This window comes from Cnephaeus nilssonii (genome assembly GCF_951640355.1).
Source record: "Cnephaeus nilssonii genome assembly, chromosome: 9".
NCBI lineage: Eukaryota > Metazoa > Chordata > Mammalia > Chiroptera > Vespertilionidae > Cnephaeus > Cnephaeus nilssonii.
Genome location: NC_137080.1, coordinates 16,816,401 through 16,839,550, shown reverse-complemented (window position 1 = coordinate 16,839,550; position 23,150 = coordinate 16,816,401). Strand labels below are relative to the sequence as shown.

At 44.3% G+C, this 23,150-nt stretch overlaps 2 protein-coding genes across 8 annotated transcripts in view; one reads left to right on the top strand and one right to left on the bottom strand.

Moving 5' to 3' along the window:
- The window catches only part of NCOA7 (nuclear receptor coactivator 7), a 116,797-nt gene that overhangs the window by 57,419 nt on the left and 36,228 nt on the right, over positions 1-23,150 (bottom strand). For all 6 annotated transcript variants that reach the window (XM_079781259.1, XM_079781261.1, XM_079781258.1 and 3 more), the window contains one exon: positions 3,359-3,579. In XM_079781259.1, coding sequence (XP_079637385.1) covers positions 3,359-3,579 — 221 coding nt within the window. The remainder of the gene's footprint in view (positions 1-3,358; positions 3,580-23,150) is intronic.
- On the top strand, positions 5,792-17,160 carry LOC307105487 (uncharacterized protein). Of its 2 annotated transcripts, none has more exons than XM_079781269.1 (3): positions 5,792-6,504; positions 11,408-11,508; positions 11,872-17,160. In XM_079781269.1, the coding sequence occupies exon 3, from the start codon at positions 11,918-11,920 to the stop codon at positions 13,298-13,300; it is 1,383 nt and encodes a 460-aa protein (XP_079637395.1). In that variant the 5' UTR covers positions 5,792-6,504; positions 11,408-11,508; positions 11,872-11,917; the 3' UTR covers positions 13,301-17,160. The 2 variants fall into 2 exon arrangements, with proteins under 2 accessions (XP_079637395.1, XP_079637396.1); XM_079781270.1 differs by having other exon boundaries at positions 11,855-17,160.

Sequence of the window (23,150 nt, the reverse complement as noted above, 5' to 3'; positions counted from 1 at the left end):
CCATTTATTATCTTCTTTTCCTTCTTCCTGGGTTTTCTAGTTTGAAAATTCCTGACTGTTCTTTTACTCTCTCACACACTATATTAATAACCAAATACCGCTGCTTCTAAGAGCAAAATCTCTCTTCAGGGTGCCTATCTTATCTGACCCAGTCTCCCACAACCTGGTCAGCTCACTTCCACCATTACCCTTAGATTTGTCATCTCAAAACAAAGAGTTGATGGAGTTGCTCCAAGGAATAAAGTCCAAATCCTTAGTGTGACAGACAAGATCCTCCCATTTTAGGGACTTCTCAGACTAGAGCCACTGAAAGCAATGACCTGGAACTGGGATCACCATTCATTTGCAGCCTCACGCTCCACCTAGTGGTACAGAACCACATCCTGGGGTAGGGATCTAGGGAACATGCAGGTCAGGCCTGCAAGATCAAGCAAACCTGCCAAGATGGGTTAGTCAGCTAGAGTCAGACATGGAAAGGAACAGGCAGCCTGGAATTCAAAGGCCCACCTAGCAGTTTCATCTAAGCACTGGATTCTCCTATGGAAACGCCCCAGCCTCCAAGCACTGTTACCACCGCCATTCCTGAGAACAGATGAAAAACTACAATGGCATCTCTACTTATTGCTACCAAATAAGATCACAGAATAATTCTGACCCAACTATTGTATTGAATATATTGTCTGGATAGATACCCCTCCAGAATTTTCATCGAAACTCAAGCAAGTCAAAAAGAGTATTCATACATCTACAGATTAATTCATCCACTCACTCATGCACATTTAAAGACCACCTATGATGCCTCAGATACTGCACAAAGCAAAAAATACAGGGTCTGAGTCATGGCTGTCTATAAATAGGGAAGCAGATAAATAAATCCATAGAAGGGAAGTCTAACCTGAACAGGAGCAGGGAGGACTTCCTGGGAGAAATGATGACTAAGCTAATTTTGTGAAGTCAAGTGGAGTTAGTTAGGTAGCGTGAAGTATATTGTTTCAGACTCACAGAGTTTCACATGCAACAGAAGGCACCACATTGATAAGCTATCTAATGCAGCATCCACAGTTAGACTAGTATCATCACTAAAAAGAAACCTCAACGGGGAGGACTATCAGCCTCCTTCAGGGAAACCCTACAGAGCTAGATGTCTCCACTTTACCTCTTAAACAACAGCATTTATTTATTTATTTATTTTCAATTTTTTTATTAAGGTATTATATGTGTACATATCTTACCATTGCCCCCCCCCCCACACCCCACTCCCATATATGCCCCCACCCCCCAGAGTTTTACATCCATTGGTTATGCTTATATGCATGCATACAAGTCCTTTGATTGATCTCTTATCTCCCCCACCTCTCCCTAACCTTCCCCTTGTAATTTGACAGTCTGTTTGATGCTTTACTGTCTCTGTATCTATCTTTTTGTTCAAGTTTATAATGTTCTTTATTATCCATAAGTGAGTGAGATCATGTGGTATTTTTCTTTCATTGACTGACTTATTTCACTTAACATAATGCTCTCCAATTCCTCCCAGGTTGCTGCAAATGATGAGAATTCCTTCTTTTTTATGGCAGCATAGTATTCCATTGTGTAGATATACCACAGTTTTCTGATCCAGTCATCTGCTGACGGGCACCTAGGCTGTTTCCAAATCTTAGCTATGGTGAATTGTGCTGCTATGAAGATAGGGGTGCATATATCCTTTCTAATTGGTTAAACAACAGCATTTAAAGTAAGGATGGAAAAAGATCACACAGGGTGAGCAAAAGTAGGTTAACAGTTGTAAGCACACAGTTGTAAGTACTCAAAACACAGTTTGTTTTTGTACTGTTATTTATTAGTTGTTGCATTAATTTCCATACGAACAACTATAAACCTACTTTTGTCCACCCCTGTATTTTAAACTGCGCAATTATAAAAACCACAAATGTCCAATGTGTAAATCATATGTAAATGAAGATGTGAAATGAAACTTTCCTTAATGCTCTTCCTCTTTTTGGAAATAAGGGATAATATTCAACACTTTAAATTTTAAGAGGACGTTTACTGATCACACACAAGTGTCTTTCAGTAGGTTGGCAGTTATAGTTTTCTATTAAGTCCTGAAAGGCTTGAGATTAAGAGCATCCTTTAAGCTGTGTAATACATGATATAATCTCACATTAGCCCACCGGAATGCTGGAGACCACAGGCTTTCTGCTATAGATACCTCATCTGCCTCCATTGGAGCAATGTCAGCACAGCCTCACTTACTACCAACCCGGTGGCGGCCCATTTTATCTTTGATGAGCACCATTAGACAGTTGCATTAAGCATGGAGACAAGACCTGTCTCCTGGTCACGGTGGCATTAACCATGACCCCACTTTGAGGCCCTCTGGAATAGGTCTCTGCTCTAAGACCATGTTTCCCATACTGTACTGCAACAGGCTCTCAGAGACCCCTGTCTTCTCTCCATCCCGCCATCTTGAGTACTGCAATTTGTATGCCACAACAGGTTTGGACTCAGGGTTCCCTTTCTTTGCGTTCTCTTTTGAACACACTCCAGGCCTGCATGTGACAGTGGCAGTGCTAGTAGGTATGAGATGGATGATCCAAGTAAAGCAGGATTACCACTTTCAGCATACCGGATGTGCCACTTTTCCTAATGCAGTTTCAGATGCAACGGCTATTCCGAGAAACTGTTGAACACTGTGATTCCCCTTAACTAAAACTCCCAATTCGTTTTTGTTTTTAAACTGACAGATGCTAAGCCATATCTCCATCTATTTTCTGTTGCCAAGCTGATGCCAAAGGTGCACCCATTTCTACCAACACTTTTATGGCTATGTGTGTATATATATACTAGAGGCCCGATGCACGAAATTCGTGCAAGGGGCTCGGCCCTCGCAGCCCCGGCTGGCCCTTGCAGCCCCTCACAGCCTTGGCCGGCCCTCGCAGCACTGGCTTTGTCCGGAAGGTTGTCCAGACGATCATTCTGCTGTGCGGTTTAATTAGCATATTAGCTCTTTATTATATAGGGGATATATATATATATATATATATATATATATATATATAAAATGAAAAATATTTCTCATACAGGGGAAGTGACAATTCATTTGACAAATATTTATTAGCACACACTATCTGCTAGGCACTGAGCTAGATAATGGGAACACAAAGTTGAAGGAGACACAGAAACGTTATTTCATTCTCATCCCTTTACAAAAGGTTACGTATAGAAAGCAAGGGCCATTGGCACATAGTAGCTGCTCAATAAACTGTTACTATTATTATAATCACTTACAAATTAGAGTCTTAAAAATTACTACATATTTTTAAAATAAAAATTCTGCAATATTGCCACCAATACTCACCAGTACTGTAATACCTCTTTAGTTCTGTACGTCTCATCTCTTTTAACTGATTATTTTTTCTCTTTTTTTTCTCGTCAGTGATATATTCCGCTTCCACAGAAATGTTGCACTTGTCTTGCTCTAAAATGGCTGTATTAACATCTTCTTTCCCAGTATGAGTCCTTGTAGCCAAAGTCGAGGCTGTCTCTGCATTTTGTTTGGCTTGTTTTTTCTTTTTCAATCTAGGGAAAAATAAGTGGGAAAACATTGGAGAACGATTTGTTAGGAGGAATTATATTAATTTCATGCTGTTGGGATTTGAGAAACTAATTGATATAGAAAACATTTATGTAATTGTTAATTACACATTCTGGTTATATTTTTCCATTCCTAAACACTTAAAAATTCTTACATAGAGACTCACGGCCTTTTCTCAATTTTATATCTTTAATATTAATGTCTCAGAAAATTAATGGAAAGTGCTCCAGACCTGAGAAAAAACTAGATTATTCAACAAGCTATTAAATGGTGAGTATTTTTTGTCAAGATACACAATTACCCAAATATATTGCCACATTTGCAGTGTTACATTTTTTAAAGTGTTTCTGGTTTTCAATGGACTAATAGGCAAGCACATCTATGAAAATATCCCTTTATAATGGGCTCACACGCTGAGTATAAAGATTTGGCAGGGTCAAGCAGGTTTAGGGCTAATAATTCTTTTCCTTGATACCTATAATAGTGTACTGAAGAAAGAGCTGCATTTCCTGAGATAGAAAATGCCATACTGACAATATATAGTTATCATTATGATTACTAACAGCTGACACATTAATTAGCATATTTGATGTTTTCAATTCCACGCTCCTGAGTCACAGATGTACAGCTCAGGCACAGTCAGCTTTCTCTTACACATGTCTATTTCCTTTGCTCTCCTGAGCATCCATACCATTTGATGTTGGACATGGAAAGGAAATGTTTGGGGAGAAAAACAACTGTAGGATAAAACAGGAGCTAAGGTTTGATTTTATGCTGCTTTGCTCTGTGATATTGGGCAAATCCATTTAACAGTCTGGAGAGGCCCCCCTGATGAGGCACAGCTATTGAACAGGGTCTTTTATTAGGATCAACTGAATTATGTGTCAACATATAACACAAACAGAAAGAGTAAAATGTCTCCTAACACAATCATATAACACTAGAGGTCCGGTGCACGAAATTCATGCATGGGGGTGGGGGTCACCACAACATGAGGAACTGTATTAAAGGGTTGCAGCATTAATAAGGTTGAGAACCACTGGCCTAGGAGAAAGGAAAGCTGCGGTGGGGGGGGGGGGGGGGGGGGGCGGGGAATCATGGGTGAATATATTTCCCATCTCTAATTTAGCTTTCTTTTTATGTTTACTTCTTTAAAAACAAAACAAACAAAACCACAAATGAGACAAAATTGTAGACTCGTAGAAAGGAATTACATTCAATAAAGACATTTTATTTTCTATCCTAGGATTTTAAACTGTTCTTTTTCTGCTAAAACAGTAGATGGGTCTTTGCAAAATTGAGTCAGATATCACTCCTAATAAAATAATTTCTCTCTCATCAAGATTTCTGTATGAGTTGAAGTTAATATGCAATAACTTAGACATACAGATCAAAGATGAGCTCTTTGCTTAGGAGCTAAGCAGAACTGATATCTGTATCCAAAAGGAGGTACTGATCTTGTTCTGATATACCAGCTTATCAAACAAGCTGAATTTTATTACCTATGTATGGTGCCAGGTGGGTACTGGAAATATCGGGGGGAACACTTTGTAAAATATATGATTATCTAACCACTATGCTTTACACCTGAAACTAATACAAAAGAGTATTGAATGTAACTGTAATTGAAAATAATTTTTTTTTAAAATGCTTGAGATGAACCTTACTGCCCACTTCCAAAAATTATTCCTTCTAGGAGGAGAGGAAAGAGACATCAAAAATTAGTTCCATGTGGCCTGAGATATGTTGCTTTTTAATCTTCTGAATTTTTCCACTTCACGTTGATTTAAATGTCCTCACTTCACTGTCCTCACTCATATCTAGGGCATATATTTTGATGATCAACAGCACTGTTTGAGGACATCTCATTAGGGACTGAATTTCACACTTGGAAATAAGAAAATGAGACACATTGTTTTATTCATTTTCTCCCTTTTCCACACAGACCATTATTGTCAATGCATATAGCCAAATATCATTATTTCAGGGGGGGTGGGGGGGAATGCTAGAGAACAACAATACCAAACTTATTTAACAGAAAATAGAGTACAATTTAGTACTTAAAAAAATAATTCTTTATTGTTGAAACTATTATATATGTCCCCCTTTTTCCCGTGACCCCCTCCAGTCTACCCCCGCCCCAGGCTATAAGTTAATACTTCACTAATTTTACAATCAGCTACATCTTTTTGGACTAGAGCAGTGATGGCGAACCTATGACACGCGTGTCAGCACTGACACGCGTAGCCATTTCTGATGACACGCGGCCGCATGCCGAGGATGAAACATTTGCTGCTCCTGAGGATGAAACATTTGCGACTAGAGTCTTGGAGTTAGTTTTTTCCTCAAAGTGACACACTACCCGAGTTATGCTCAGTTTTTTGGCGAAGTTTGACACACCAAGCTCAAAAGGTTGCCCATCACTGGACTAGAGAGTACTTGATCGGGCAGAGAGGGAAGAGGGTAGGGCACTAGTAATTTCACAGCTATTCTAAACCATCTCTGATCCTCCCAAGACTACACTTTGACCTGGTCACTGGGCCCAGATGCTGAGCCCTCCGGGAGTTTGCCTCAGGAACGCTGTCCTTTTTCCAATTCCAGGAACAGGATGGCTGTTGTGACATCGTACTTGAAGATCCTGGGAAAGATGCGCTAAGCACATACCCTCTTCCCCTCCCCTGCTGCATTCCTCAGCTGCACGCAGCCTCCTTTCCCCTACTCCTTATATTCGGGCCAACTGGCAGGAGATGTTAAGAGCAGTTTTTCAAAGTTATCATACCTGCTGCTCTGTCCGATGGCCCGCAAAATTGAATAAATGAACATAAAAGACTCAAGCCTGCCTCTGCTTATTGGCCCAGTAGTGTCCAGTTTCAAAATCCGCCGGGACTGTGAGTAGGACCTTTTCTTGGGTAAGTACCAGAGTTCCCGCTGGCTGCCGGCCCAGGGGGTTCGTGGGGCTGAAACCAGGCCAGGAATTCTCCACCTTCAGCGCCTGCAACCTCCTGTGCTTTCAGGGGAGGCATCTGATTCCTCCCAGCTGGATTGAGCCTGGTCAGCTCCTGGCTGCACGCGGCTTCGATGGTCCTTGTCTGGTCTCTGCCCCAGACGGGCTCCGGGTGGTCATAGAGACACGGCTCTTGGTTTCTTCTTGAGCCTGAATGGCTCCGAGTTACAGGGCACCCTGTCTGGCTGTACAGACACAAGGGAACGCCTTCGTCTGTCTGTTGTGCATAGTGTAATTATTGTATAGAGAAGTGTTTTTGTTGTTTGTTGATGTCTTTTTTTCACTGTTTGTGTTTGGTTTAATTTGCTTGGAAAATGGGGTGCAGTGGTTCAGTCCCAAAGGACAGCCCACTAGGACTAATCCATGTCTACCTATGACCAAAGGGAAAATGGTATTTTACTGGAATACTGCTTGGCCTATGCATAATTTAGATCCTGGAGAGAGGTGGCCGTTGAATGGGTCTTTGAATTATTATACCATATTACAACTGGAATTGTTTTGTCAAAGATCGGGGAAGTGGGGAGAGATACCATATGTAAAGGCTTTTATGTCACTGCATAATTCTGATTCTGATGAAAATGAAGAAGGGACCAAGTTAATGTTTCAGAGAGAGGATACGATAAGGATCAGGAAAGTAAGGATCAGGAATGGAAGGAAAAGGGATGAGCAAGAGGCTGCCTTGCCGTCTACTGCTAAGGCACCTTCTCCGAGTGCTCCAATAACATAAGAGCTTCCCCCATCCTGGACTCTTAGGGGAAATAGTCTTGAGACGCTTGCCCCATCTCCTTCGAGGACGAAGCAAGGCACTCAATTTGGAGAGGATAAAGCTATTTCCCTGGCAGGGCAATTTCCACTTTGCCATCAGGAGCCACTGAAACTGGACAACCCACAAGACTCTACTGGGCCCACACCCCTTCTCTACCTCGGATTTGCTTCTTTGGAAGAATTCCAATCCCTCTTATCAGGATGATCCATCCCATCCAAGTTACGGACCTGACAGTTTCTACTTTGCTACTCATAATCCCAGTTGGGCTGATATCCAGGCTCTGTTTAACGTCCTTTTAACTGGGAGTAAGAGGGGATAGTTTATGACAGAGCTAGAGAGGAAGCACACGGGCTCCGTCAGGAAGATCCCGCCATGCTCCAGAGCCGGCAGGAGCTATCCCATTGGTCAAACCCAACTGGGATCCTAATGACTGGGGACTGCCCCGGCTGGAGCATCATCGGAGATGCATTATAGGAGGGTTCAGGAAAGGGGTCCCCAAACAGAAGAGCTTGAATACGGTACAAGCAGTCCAACCAAAAATGGACGAGGATCCTTCTGCTCTTCAGGAAGGACTCTGTCAGGCCTACTGGAAATATACACACACAGACCCCCCTCCTTCCCCAACCAAAAAACATTTGCATTGTAAACTGGGCTTTTTATTAGCCAAAATGCCCCAGATACTAGGAAAAAGCTACGGAAAGTTGAAGAGGCTTTTGGAGATGAATCCTTCTCAACTAGCTGACATTGCCTTTTACGTCTACTATAACAGGTAAAGTAAAAAGGCCCAGATGGCTAGAAACCAAAGGCCGAAGGCCAGAGGGCCAACAGGAAAGGGGGAAAAAAGAAGAAACCCCTTAGGCCCAGATCAATGGGCGAACTACAAGGGTAAAGGCCACTGGGAAAATGAAAGCCCAAAAAAGGAAGGAGGACCAAAAGGAAAGGGCAAAAGGTGCTCACTGGGATGTTAAACAAGGGAATGGACTCCGAGGCAGTCAGACAGGCCCAGAGGCTCAGTGGCTTCAGCTGCTGATCTCTATCCTCCCCCAGGAGCCTCGGGCAAAACTAGTGTGTAGGGGGCGGGAAGAGCAGGCAACTAAAAAGGAGAGATTCTCTGATTGATACAGGAGCCACCTATTCTGTCCTCCATGCCCCTCTAACTAAACCTTCATCTCAAACAGTGGCGGTAACTGGAATCTCTGCAACTCTGGAACAACAAGCCTTTTTGAACCTGTTGGAATGTGCCACTGGTGCCACATGTCTAACTCATACATCTCTATGCATCCCCCCAGTGCCCCATCCCTCCTGTAGGGTGGGACCTAGATCACCTTTCTCCCGGATGAGCAACAGCTCCATCTACAGGTCCCACAGGAGCATGTCTGGCAATGTCTTGTGCAGGATCAAGGAAAGCGAGAACCTGCCCCAAAGCCAGCTGAACTAGAGACCCAGGCACAACCATTCGAATGGGTTCAGGAGAACTGGGGAGGGCAAAACGGGCTTTACCAGTCAAGACTGACTGGAAACCGGGGACAAAGATTCCCCACAAAAAGCAATATCCCTGAAGGAGGCACTTGAGGGGATTTGGCTATTTATTCAGAAATTTCTTAAATTTGGTTTGATTTGACCATTGCTCCCCATACAACATCCCTATGTTGCCAGTAAAGAAACCTTAAAACAGAGGAGTAACAGTTTGTCCAGGACTTATGGGCCATCAATGAATTTCCCCAGGACATACATCCTACTGTACCCAACCCTATACTTGGATTAATGGGATACCTGGGGACAGTGAATGGTTAAAGATGCTTTCTTCTATGTGCTGGTTAACCCAGACTCAACCACTTTTTGCCTCTGAATGGCAAGACCCAGAGACTCTGGTCAAGACTCAGTACTGCTGGACAGTCCTCCCCCAGGGGTTTAAGAATTCCCCCACTGTTTTCTGAGAAACACTAAGCCAGGACCTGGATGAGCGACAGCTCCGGAAAGGCACACTGTTACTATATGTGGGTCTCCTCATCAGTGGGCCCATGTATGAGGACTGTTTGAAGAATACCATTGATGCCCTCAATCATTTAGCAGACTGTGGCTATAAAGTTTCAGCTTCAAAAGCCCAGATTTGTACCCAAGCTGTTACGTTTCTGGGACTCCTCCTAGAATCTGGGAAACGGAGTTTATTGGGGACCACAGGGAAACAATTATTCAAATACAGCCCCCTAAAACAAAGATACAATTGAGAGAATTTGGGGGAATGGCTGGGTACTGTCAGATTGGGGTTCCCCACTTTGGACTCTGGATTAGACCCTGGAAGGGCCAGAGGACAGCCCCCTTGAATGAGACAAAGAACGTGAATGGGTCTTGGAGACTTTGAAGGCCCGACTGGCAGTGGCATCTGCTCTGGGACTCCCAAATCTGTTGAAGCTTTTCCAGCTTTGGAGCATGAAAGGAAAGGAGTTGGAATTGGGGTCCTCACTCAGACTCTTGGGGGCCACCCCGTGCCAGTTGCTTACTTGTCTGTGAAATTGGACCATACTGTTCAAGGTTGGCCAACATGCTTAAGAGCGGTAGTGGCCACCTGTGAGCACCTACAAGAAGCAGAAAAATTCTCTCTTGGTCAACCAGTTACTACACTTTGTGCCTCACCAAGTTCTTAGTCTACTGGAACAGCGAGGAAATTGCTGGCTGACAGCAGGAAGGATGGGAAGATACCCGGTGGTACTCCTACTAGACAACCCCAATGTCTCTCTCAAAACTGTGAGTACTCTTACTCCTGCCACACTGCTCCCTACCCTGACAGTACCACTTTGTCTCATGACTGTGTGGAGACCATGGACAAGGTGTATTCTAGCTGGTCAGAGCTCCAGGACTACCCACTAGAAGGGGCTGATTGGACTTTATTCAAAGATAGGAGGAGCTATGTAGAGCAGGGGGAGGGAGGTGGGGATATGCAGTCGTCATGCTTGACAAAACAATCAAGGCTAAGGCACTGGCTCCAGGAACTTCAGCACAGAAAGCTGAGTTCATTGCTCTTACCAGAGCACTAGAATTACCTAAAGGAAAACGTGTAAACATGTACGCTGACTCTAAATATGCCTTCGTAGTCCTGAATATGCAAGGTACTATGTGAAGAGAGAGGCCGCTGTTAACGGCCAACAGAAAGGACATGAAACATGTGCCAGAAATTTTGGACGAGGTACAAGCCATTCTCGGCCCTACCCAAGTGGCGGTAAAGCACTGCCCTAGACATCAAAAGGAGACAACAGGGGGTAAGGGGGAGTGATCAACCAAGAGACTTGTGTGCATGCATATAAGCAAATCCAATGGACACAGACAACAGAGGGTGAGAGTGAGGGCAGGATTGGGGGTGGGGGGTGGGAGGGTCAATGGGGGGATAACCACACATTTGTAATACCTTAATCAATAAAAAATAAAAGAGAGAGAGAGAAAAAAAACAGAGAAGCAAAAGGAAATTGGCAAAGGAAGCCCATTTACTAGTCATCTCGGAAGGAGATTATTCCTCAATTTGGATTCCCTAACAGCCTGCCAAGTGATAACGGACTGAAACCAGGTAAAAAATGGCAAAGGAAGCAGCAAAATGAGAATATTTACTGCCACTAATACCCACATTAGATTTATTCAAGTTTCAGCCAGAATATTCAATTTCAGATCAGAAAAGAGCCGAGAAATAGAAGTTCAAGGAAATTAACGATGACTGGAAAATAAATGAACAAGGGGTTATCCTTCCGCCTGAACGGTTAAGAGAAGCATATGACCTGAAGCATATTCAGGAGGCAACCCATTATGGAAGAGATGCCTTGTCTGCCTAGATCAAACCCTGGGTCACAGGTCCAGGAATTGCTCAGGCAGTTCGTCGAGTCACAGGCAGGTGCCTCCCATGCCAGACAAATAATCTCAAGGCAGATCCCCATCAAAGGAAGGAAGGGGGGGCAGTACCAAAGCAGTCCCTTCGAGGACTGGCAGAGAGACTTTACCTAGATGCCACAGTCTGGGGGTTGAAGATACTTACTTGTTTCTATTGACACATTTTCAGGGTCAAAGCCCTTCGGAAGGAGATTATTCCTCGATTTGGATTCCCTAACATCCGGCCAAGTGATAACGGACCTGCCCTTGTTTCTCAAGTTAACACAGAAGGTCAGTAAATTCCTCGGTTTAACTTGTAAATTACATACTGCACAGAGGCCACAGGCCACAGGAATAGTTGAGAAGATGAACCATGCCTTAAAGAAAAATACAGCTGTGTCAAGAATCTCACCTGCATTGGGGTCAGGTGTTTGCCAACTGCCCTGCTCAGGATGTGAGTAGCTCCCTGAAGCGGGATTGGCTTAAGTCCCTACGAAATAATATACGGGTGACCCTTTCAGGCCACCATAGCAACAGGAGGTGTATATATAGATCATGATATGAAGGTTAAAAATAAAAATTATGTCCAACATCTTATTCAAACATTAACTATAACTGATGATTTGGCATGTACTAGAGATCTTTCTGTCACAGGCCCACTGCAGCCCTTTGAAGGAAGAGACAACGTCTTACGCAAGACATGGAAAACTGGCTCACCAGAAGATCCACTGGAAGAAAGATGGACCAGGCCGGGGGATGTCCTCCTCACCACCCCAACTGCTTGGAAGCTGGCGGGAAAAAAAGCCTACATCCATCACACGAGAGTCAAAAGGGCACCAGAGGAAGAGTGGACCGTCAAACCCAAGGAGGACCTAAAAGTTGTCCTCCCAAGACAGCCCTCGTCCTAATCCTGGTTTTGCCTCTTACCATCCCAGCATCAGGAGAGAGACCCCCTGTGAAGAGAGATGAGAATATCTGGGTCTATTTGGCAAGGAATGTTCTTAATGCCTCTGACTTTTGCCTTTCGGGTGGAATTTCTGTAGAACAGACTTTCACGGCTGGCCTAATCGGAGTTGGGGCACCGATTGCTACTATAAAAAACTATACTCATTTTAGGCATTTTAGAAAAGAGATAACCTACTGGGACCTTTATGCGGTCGGACCAAGCGTCCAACAAAAAGACAAGGACATGTTTTCTCTGGAGGTTGCAGCAGTCGCCCCCAGCGGTGAATGTCTGTATTTCACTGGGTGTTCTAGGTACTGTCTCTCCTTGTTCCACAATTATAACATGCGCTGTTCCAATAATTCATCTATCTCTTACGGAAGTGGACATACCAGATTGCCCGCCGGTTGGTTCCTCATATGTGGTCTCACTGTTTACACCTATATCCCCGCTAACAGCACAGGGGGGCCGTGCTCTTTAGGGCGACTGACTGTTCCTATGCCTCAGCAACACCCCATCACCCGAGATGAACAATACCTGTCGCTGACCCTGCCTGCAGCCTGCAGTGACAACCTTCATGGGTGGAGCCCTGCTGAGTATGTTTCTTTTACCGTTTTCGTCACGTCGGTCATGGTCACCCCTCCCCAAGTAGAAAAAGGTCGGCTGGCTTGCAGCATCGTCAAGGCCCTTAACACCACCGGCGGGGCTGTAAGTGCCCTAAACCTAGAACTAGGTCAGGCTGGGGAGGCAGACCTAAAACACCGGGCGGCACGTGACTACATACGACTACGACATAATCGTGGGTGTGATCACTTCAAAGGATTATGTTGTTTCAACCTTTCTGACAATTCTCAGCTGACAGAACACGACACTCAGCAAGTCAACGAGACCATCTCCACGACAAAGCAATGTGAAGGCTTTTGCGGGGTTGAGCTATTCGTTATCATTTTCCTTCCTTTACTTTTTGCGGTTTGCTGTTGCTTTCTGTGTTTTTTCCATTTCAGGTCCTGCATGTGCAGAGGCAGTGACAGGAGCCTCTCCTGCCTCCGCGGCAGCGCGAAGGGCCCCTTGGGGGATGTCAGACTGCAAGAGGGCCCAGGCTGGGCTGAGGGGGCCCTCCTCCCCGCCCCCAGTGCATGAATGTCGTGCACTGGGCCTCTAGTAAAAAAAAAAATAAAAAGCATTGCTCTTTGATTTGGAGCTAATGGCCCGTGAATAAAAGTAGAAAATGTCAAAAATGACCAACCCTGAGGGCAATATAGTATTTTGTTGGTTTCAGTTTTTTGTATTTCATTTTGAAATGTTTTTACTGACTTTTTTTAGAGAGAGGGGAAGAGAGAGGGATATGACAGAGTAACATTGATCAGCTGCCTCCTGCGGGGATCAAGCCCCTCAACCTGAACATGTGCCCAGACTGGGAATCGAACCTGTGACTTCTTGGTTCAGAGGTCAATGCTCAACCACTGAGCCACACCTGCCGGGCTCAGTTTTTTGTTTTTTAATTTCCTTAAGCATGCCAACCAGTATGGTGTCTCATTTTATTATTACAGGTGAAGAGGAGAGATCTGATCTGTGTAACTCTGGAGAGTATGTTAATGAATGGAGGAAAATAAAACCTACTTTGGGCCACCCCTGTACAGCTATGGAAAAATGGCCAAATGGTCAGTAGGGAAAGAGAGGGAAGGGGCAATTTTATTTAAATTTATATAATTTGTTATTGTTGAATATTTTGCACAGCAAGCATAAATTCCTTTTGAAATCATAACATCAATACGTGTGTAAAAGTTAAATATCTGCAGCTATGGCAACATGTCTGTAAATCTCTGTATTTATTCTCCCCAGTCCAGCTATCGCAGTGAATTCCTGAACTGCAGCCCCGCTTCCTTCCTTATCGGGCGGCGCTGGTCTGTCTCCCTCAGGGGACCTTTACTAGGTTCTTGCTCATGCCTGTTCCGCTGCAACCTTGTCAATGGACTGTTCTGACCTTCAGGGTGTAGGCTGTTTTTTTCCTGGTTGCCTAAAAGTGACTCTTGCCATTTCGGGATTCACCGAAATGAGGTGCAGCCATAGCCAGGGACCTCATGGTTCCTTCGTAGGTATGCATCCTTGGGCAAGTTACTAAATCTAAGCCTCAAGTTCCTATCCTTGAAAGGAAAATAATGGTTTGTGATGACTAAACTAAACAGCACACAGAAAGCTGACTTTTACTACCAACAACAATCTGTGCCTGGTTCTCGAAAGAGCTCAGCCCAATAACCAGAAGTTATGACTCTGTTGTCCTGAAGCTGCTGTCATTACTTGGGAATTTCTCAGCATCTAAGTAAATGAAGTAGCACATAAAGCAGTAAGAACACAACAAAGAAGGTATTTGATAAATTCTAGATGTTAAAATTATGTGTTCACATTATTTTTCTCAGTCTATATAAATAATTTTATTTAACTCTGCTAGGAATTTAGTCACCAGTACAAAGCCATTTATTATTTTTTATTGCTTTCAGAGAGGAAGGGAGAGGCAGAGAGAGATAGAAACATCAATGAGAGAGAGTCACCTGCACCCCAGGCACATGCCCTGACCGGGAATTGAACCTGTGACCTTCTGGTTCATAGGTCAATGCTCAACCACTGAGCAACACTGGCCAGACCAAAGCCATTATTTATAAGAGAACATCACTTCTAGTATTCCACTTCACTTTGTGATTTCACAAACAGAAGGTCAGCTTGCAGTCTCCAGTGCAAATCCCCAAGTGTGATATATGCCAAATAAAATCACCCTTAACGCCCGAGGTGGAAAAATCATTTTTCAAAGGTAAATCGCGCTTGAAAATTCTCTCTTGAAAGTATGACCAAATAAAACCAAACAGTTTAGGAGTAATCATTGAAAAAATCTTCAGATGCTCCTGATTCTAGGGCCACCCTTTGTGCCTCCTTTTTCCCCACTTTGTCTAACTTTGATAAGATCCCCCACCCCCAAGAGAATTCATCAGTTAAACTGGAAACACCCTGGTTCCAAAGAACCAATGCAGTTAGAATAAGAGATCCTTTGGCTTCAGGTTCAATAACTAGCGATCTATCCATCCAGGTGAACAAAGATACACATGATAGAACTTCCCCTGACCTCAGGAAACAATGCCTTCTAACAAAGACCCCTAAATACAATATGATCAGGGACAAACCACAAAAATTCCCATTTTAAAAATCCTCACCCCAGGAACATGCTTGAGTGAGTGTGTGTGTGTGTGTGTGTGTGTGTGTGTGTGAGAGAGAGAGAGAGAGAGAGAGAGAGAGAGAGAGAGAGAAACAGAGTTATTAATGATTTTTGGAGAGAGTAAGACAGAGAAACATTGATAGGCTGCCCCACTGATCGGCTGCCCACCTCCCACCTGCCCGGATCTAACCACAACCCAGGAATGTGCCCCGACCTGGAATAGAACCCACAACCCTCGGGTGCATGGGACGATGCTCCAACCAACGGAGCCACCCAGCAAGGGCCAAAAATTTCCCTTTTTAAGGAGTTCTTTGTGCTATTAAGACAGTGATGGGGTCAGCAATCATAGATACTCTGTTCATCCAAGGGCAGGTGCCAGGAATGGGTGCAAACTGTCACCCTTTCAGGGGAGCCTTGGGTGGGTTCATAAAGAACATCCAGAGAACCTTACAGGCCTCCCCCCCGCCCCCCCCCCCCCCCCCCCAGCACCGGGATGACGATGGCACTGTCACTGAAAGGATGCAGAGTGTATAGAACATTTGCCTTGTGTTTATGAAACAAGACAGGCCTTTGTTGCGTATACAGATTGCCTGTGTGGGAGGGAATCTGGTCGCCTTTTCTAAAAACCAGGATGCTGAGCCTCAGCCTGAAAACGCTATAGAGAAGTCTGGGGCACAGACAATGATCACACATGCCTCCCTGTAAACTGAGGAAGGGAGCCAGAAAGGGGAACTTGCTCCCGGTGATAACAGAATTGTGTTGTCCTAAGACGAAGGAGCGAAGTCCGGTAAATATGGCATTTAAATAGCAGGAATTTTATCAACCAAGAACAAACTGATAAGCTAGCCACACAGAAGTCCATTAAAAAATCTGCCAATAGTAATGTTAAGAGGTGAAAACGTATTTGGGAGTTTTTAAATTCTATTTTGCTTTACAACGTTTTTCTGTATGTGGTTTATTTAACTTAATATAAACAAAACGCTTAAAACAACACGCATTTATTCTCTTAGTCTGGAGGTCAGTGGTCTGAAATCAGTTGCAAGTCCACACCACCCACAGAAAAGGCTCTTTTCTTGCCTTTTCCAGCTCCCAGAACTGCATTCCTTGTGGTCCCTTCCTCCACCTTGAAAGTCAGCAACACAGTGTCTGTCTTCGATGTCACACTGTCTTCTCGGTGTCACATCTCCCTCTGCCTCCTTAAACGGCCTCTGACATTGCATTTAGAGGCCCACATGGGAGATCTGAGATAATCTCATTTTAAGATCCTTAACTTAATCATATTTCCAAGTTCTCTTTTGCCATATAAGGTAGCATTCGCAGGCCCAGGAATTCGGGCCTGGCTATCTCAGAGGGCCATTATTCAGTCTACCACACTGAGTAAATTAGCTTTTGAGTTATACATAATTGTAAACTGCGCATCCTATTACTGTAGGATCTTAGTCCTCCATGTCCAAATCATTACTACGTCTACACAACGCATTGTGTTACTTTAAGAAGTTCACTGCTGGCAGTGACTGGAGTTAGCACATAATTCTAAGGAAAAGCCCCCCAAAATTTAATCAGGACTCTCCTAAAATCTCAAGGTACAATATTATAGATACTCTGCTTTCATTTTATGTTGGGTGACTCCCAATCAGCCTCTTGGGAGTAGGAATAGTGTAAGAATTTTTAATAGGATTTCTAAAAGGTTATATATCGTTTTTATATCTGATTACTTCACTCTTCCCTTAAATCTGTCATTCACTGTCTGCAATCACTTATGAAGCCAAGGAAATCTTCCAAATATTCTTTCTTTTATTGGAGCTGATTAATGTGCCTAGAAATCTTTTTGTCAGTTAATTTAAAAAAAACACACATATGTTTTACTCAAAAGGAATCATATGCTCAGACTCCCCAATGACCTTTAGAGAAAACAGCATGGGAATTATTTCAAAATGACATTAGTATCACAGCACCACAGCAATATACTTCAGGGACACAATTCTTCTGGAGAAACAGAAAGATTTTGATTTCTTGAAGCCATTTCAGCAAACTAAAGCATAGCTACCTTAAAATTTTTCCAGCATAAATACACTAATGTTAGAAATTCTATTCTCAGATTTTTACCTAATTCCTTGTTAACTGCTTAACCTATAGAAGAATGGAGAAAAATAATGGCTAAAAAAACAAACAAACAAACAAAAAAAAATCCTGAAAATAATCAGTTTAGTATGTAAATAAATATTCTCCTGAAAGTGTAGTGAAACGTAACATGGGCGACCAGCATAAATGGCCTCTTGACAGAAAACAATGATGACTGGCATAAAATTAGAGTATGTTCTAACTCAACTTATCTCCCTCCTTCCCACTTTTAAAATATAATCTAATAATTTGTAACTGCTTTTGAACAATTTTAGACATACAGTATACTTATCCTTTTATGATCATGTTATTTCAATGTCATAAGTTAGAAGTGGCTTCGTAACTTGTCCTGTCATCATGGGCACTTTCAGAAAGAAGAATCTAACATCTGGTATGAAATTTCAAAAATTATTTTGGCAGCCCTGGATCCGGGTGAGCCTGGGTCCCGGGTCCGGGTGAGGCCGTGGGCCCCTGGATCCGGGTGAGCCTGGGTCCCGGGTCCGGGTGAGGCCGTGGGCCCCTGGATCCGGGTGAGCCTGGCCCCGGGTCCGGGTGAGGCCGTGGGCCCCTGGATCCGGGTGAGCCTGGGCCCCGGGTCCGGGTGAGGCCGTGGGCCCCTGGATCCGGGTGGGCCTGGGCCCCGGGTCCGGGTGAGCCTGGGTCCCGGGTCCGGGTGAGGCCGTGGGCCCCTGGATCCGGGTGGGCCTGGGCCCCGGGTCCGGGTGAGGCCGTGGGCCCCTGGATCCGGGTGAGCCTGGGGCCCGGGTCCGGGTGAAGCCGTGGGCCCCTGGATCCGGGTGGGCCTGGGCCCCGGGTCCGGGTGAGGCCGTGGGCCCCTGGATCCGGGTGAGCCTGGGTCCCGGGTCCGGGTGAGGCCGTGGGCCCCTGGATCCGGGTGAGCCTGGGTCCCAGGTCCGGGTGAGGCCGTGGGCCCCTGGATCCGGGTGAGCCTGGCCCCGGGTCCGGGTGAGGCCGTGGGCCTCTGGATCCGGGTGAAGCAGTGCCCCTGGGTCCAGCCGAGACCAAACCAGAGGGAGTCGGACCTGCATTACCACCATTTGTCCACCATCCAGAGCTGAGGGGTCAGTGCCGACATGTACTCATAGGGAACCGGTGGACATTGATATTGGGTCTCAAAAGAACTGTTGGTCCAGAAAGAAACTCACTACAGACTGATTCATTTGCCTGTCAGCATAACTATTATTGCTCGTCGCACATTCAATTCTTATAAGTATATCTCTAGTGACACATGATTTCGCTCATCTAGGGGAAATGATGAACAACATAGACTGATGAACAAGAACAGAACCAGAAACAAGGAGGCATCGATCGGACTACCGGGCCTCAGAGGGAGGATAGGGAAGGGTGGGGGGAGGGGGGAGAGATCAACCAAAGGTCTTGTGTGCATGCATATGAGCCTAACCAATGCTTAAGTTCAACAGAGGGTTGGGGCATCCAAGGGGAGGGGTGTGGGATGGGAATGGGGGGATGAGGACAAATATGTGACACCTTAATCAATAAAGAAATTAAAAAAAAAAAAGAGAAATAAAAATACATCATAACTAAAAAAAAAAAAAAAAAAAAAAAAAAAAAAAAATTATTTTGGCAGATGCCCACAATTTAGTTGGTTTACATCCAATATGTCCATTCAATTTCTTAGAGGTATTTTTCCAAGTGATATATCCTGGCTGTATCCTTGGGTAGTGACATTGCTCAAAAACAGGATTCAGGGGATGGGAGACTGGTGATACCTACCTTGAAAATTTTCCCTTTTAAATCAGTGTAGAATTCTGGGGGGATTCACTCACGTGTAAGGGTGCACCAAAATAGATTTTTGAAGAAAAACCCTGGCCTTGCTTTCATATGTCTGAGGGCCCATCTCTAGGGTGATGACCACCCAACCACATGGCCGTCTCGGTCGGGCTCTACAAAAAGCCTCATCAGTGACCAGTGCGCAAGTATATTAGTTTGCGCCTCACCAACCAAAAAGAACGACTGTGGTGTAATAAAAGGTGTAAATTTTATCTTGGTCCCTCCCTGGTTCCTGGCAGAGTTCCTGGAACACTGTTCATCTCCGAAATGATAGGATAGTCTTTTGTATGCTAATAAGGTGACTCCCAGTACCTTTGGGTGTGGAGGGAGACAGATAACTTCAGGATAGGGGCTGATTACCGGAAACACCAAGTCTTTTTTTTTTTAATCCTCACCCAAGGACGTTTTTTTTTTTCCCCCATTGATTTTTAGAGAGAGTGGAAGGGAGAGGGAGAGACAGAAACACCGAGGTGAGAGACACACATCGATTGGTTGCCTCCCGCAGGCCTCCGACAAGGGCCAGGAGCTTGCAACCAATATATGTGTGCTTGACCGGAATCGAACCCAGGACCCTTCAATCCGCAGGCCGATGCTCTAGCCACTGAACCTCTATCCACTGAACCAAGCTGGCTAGCACTCAAGTCTTTTTTTTTTTTTTAATTAGATTTATAGGGGTGAAAATGGTCAATTTCTTAAAATTTAATTTATTGGGGTCAAGTCTTGATTATAAGTTTAGAACTTTCAGCCCTTCCCCCATATCTTGAAAGAGGTATGGAGAGAGGCTGGAGATTTAGTTCAATCACAAATGGCCAATGAATTCATCATGCCTATATAATAAAACCTTCATAAAATCCCTTACATGACAAGGTGTGGAGGGCTTCTGGATTGGTGAACACATTGAGGTACAGGCGGGTGAAGTGCCCAGAGAGAGCATGGAAGCTCTGTACACTCCCACCCCCACACTTTGACCTATGCGTCTCTTTCATCGGGCTGTCCTCAGGTATAACCTTCACAAAACATGGTACACCGAAGTGGTGTTCTCCTGAGTCCTGGGACTCACAGTGAATTTCAACCTGAGGAGGGAGTCATGGGAGCTTCCAAATTTGTAGCCAAATCAGACAGAAAAATGGGTTAACTGGGGACCTGGAAATTATGACTGGTGTCTGAAAGTGAGGGCAGTCTTGAGGGACTGAGCCTTTAAACCTGTGGAGGTTGAGCCAGTTGGTGTCAGAACTGAGTTGAATGGTTGGACACACCGTTGGTTGTGGGGAATCCGAGAACACCAGATTCTAGACTTTGCCAGAGGACCAATCTTGAGTACAGCAGAGAAGATGGAAGTGAGACTGATACTTTTACAAAACACACGCCAGCTAACCTTTTCTCTGCTCAGAGATGGATGACCGAATGCCTGCAGGTATGTTCTGCTTGGCCCACAAGCACTTCTTAAAAATCCAAATGACTGAAGGATGAACGTTTAAGTGGGGACATTCCACATAAAACTGGACTTCAGGCTCACCTTGAAGAATCAGAAGACCGAACGGCATGCTCTAGAACTGCCCATGGCAGAGCAGGATGGAGATGAGCAAAAGCAGCTGCCCTCCTCCCAAAGGGCATGCGTGGTCCAGTCCCACCTTGTCGAGGCTGGCCGTTACTAGTACACCTTAGTCATTCTTTTACATCACTGCTTTGGTCCCTTAACGTCACTGTTTGCATTTTTTGCTCCAGAAGCATAAAGTTTTATTCTTGGGTCAGTTCAGATCATCAGAAAGCTGCAGTCTTGGACCACACCGTGCTGGCCCACTGCCCAATGTCTTCTACTGAGTATTACATTGGCACCATGTCCTCTCATGTCACTGCAATAAATTGCTTTCACTGATGTTGTTTAATTCGCTACCACTCCATTTTTTAGTGTTCTTTTACAAAGGACGTGATAATTTTAGAGGTAAGGGCCAAAAAAGGCTTTGTCACCCGGGGAACGGTCACGTGCTGTACTCATGAAGGGGGAGAACTATGGAAAGGAGTCCTTTTAATTTATCACTGACCATGAAGTAATTCTGAGTCAACTACCTAACTAGTAGCATGCAGCTTGGTGTCCTACTTTTCATCCCAATTTGCATGTTCCCCGGTCTGGACTTCCGATTTTTAATTAGCATTGTATAATTTTTTCATAAGGGCAACAAAGAGAGTATTTTTATAAACGGATAATTGCAGTCTTGTTCCTGTGTGACCTCCTAAGGGAAACTCTGGGTTTGATTCTCAGCTTTCTTCCTTTTCCCTTCTTCTGGGCTTATTAACGCAAATGTGAGAAACTAATTAAGAGGGAAGTGGGAAAGGACATAAGTGGGTAAGAGAGGAAGTGGGTAAGAGAGGAAATACAAGAAAAAATACCTTGTAAAGATGGGGGAAAGAAGGGTAAAGGAAAGGGCTGCCTAGATTTGGGAACAGCTTGTGTATAATTTTCAAGAAGAAGGAGACTGAGTTTGGGCAAATAGCTGACAGTGTGTAAACAGTAAGAGAGATGGGAAAAGAGGATTTTTTTTTTAAGTTCTACTATATGTATATAACACATTTGCTCTCCTCTTGGATATTTTCTGAGAGGTGAAGCTAATATTTGAATTATTTTCAACTAGAGACCCGATGCACGAAGATTCGTGCAATAGGACTTCCTTCCCCTGGCTGCCGGCACCTGGGACCTGGGCCTTCGCTCGGGCCCAGAGCCACCTTCTGCCTTCGCACGCTGCCCAGAGTCCCTGAGCTGCCGGGGCGGGGTGGAACACCTGCGTCGTCACCATGGCAACAATGCAAGCATCCCAGCCCGGCCGCCGGCATCTCTGTCGTGTCAATTTGCATATTCCCTCCTTATTGGCTGTGGGTGCCACCGTCTTTGTTGCAAAGTGACGGTCAATTTGCATACTCCGTCTTTATTAGATAGGATTATTTTCTGTCATACTTATTTTTGACTCAATGCTGGGAATGGACCAAAACAAGGCTGGGTATACATGGGTGACATATGTGTAGTTTTGTAAAATGTGTTTTCATTGATATTAGAGAGAGGAAGGTAGAGGGATAAAAATTTCGATCAGCTGCCTCCTGCACAGCCCCCACTAGGGATTGAGTCCCCAACCTGGGCATGTGCCCTGACTAGGAATCGAACTCAGTTCATGGATTGACACTCAACCACTGAGCCACACCAGCTGGGCCATATGTGTAGTTTTTATATAATGCCTCCAATGTTGTGGAATAAGGTAGGGTGTGAATGAATGAATGAGTGAATGAACATATAAACAAGAATCAAATAAACTTCGGCCCTGGAATAATAAAGCAGGCTAATTATAAGTTGAGTTATCTATGTCAAATTTTGCAATTAATAAAAACCTTGAAGCTGACCATGTCACATAGACTCAAAGGGACCAATATCGCAAGTAAAGTTGTTCTACACCCTTCCAATAGTAGAAATCAAACTCCACCCAACACCAATCTACTAATATAAATAATAATATAAGTTTTTTTAGATGAACAGTTAATTACCCTGAGACCTAACAATTCCCCTACCACTCGAACACCTGCCCATGTCTCCCAGAAAAAAAACAACAAAATACTGGACTTTGGGTTCATTAACTCTTCTTCCTAACTAATACCTCACTTGGCACACTGAGGTTAACAAAGTACATTACATGCCATAAACAGAGTGATTAGACCACCCTCTCCAACAGCACTCTTTACCGAGAAACTTTCACTTGGACCCTACTGTACTTTCTTCCTGATGTTTTAATAGTTGTTGATAAAAGGCAAGGTAATTTCTCATAAATATTTGTTTGTATAGTTTTAAATGTTCTGGTCTCCGAAATTCTT

Bases quoted from the DNA above. Each gene is read 5' to 3' on its own strand.
- LOC307105487 (XM_079781269.1), top strand. From the start codon at position 11,918: ATGGAAAACTGGCTCACCAGAAGATCCACTGGAAGAAAGATGGACCAG.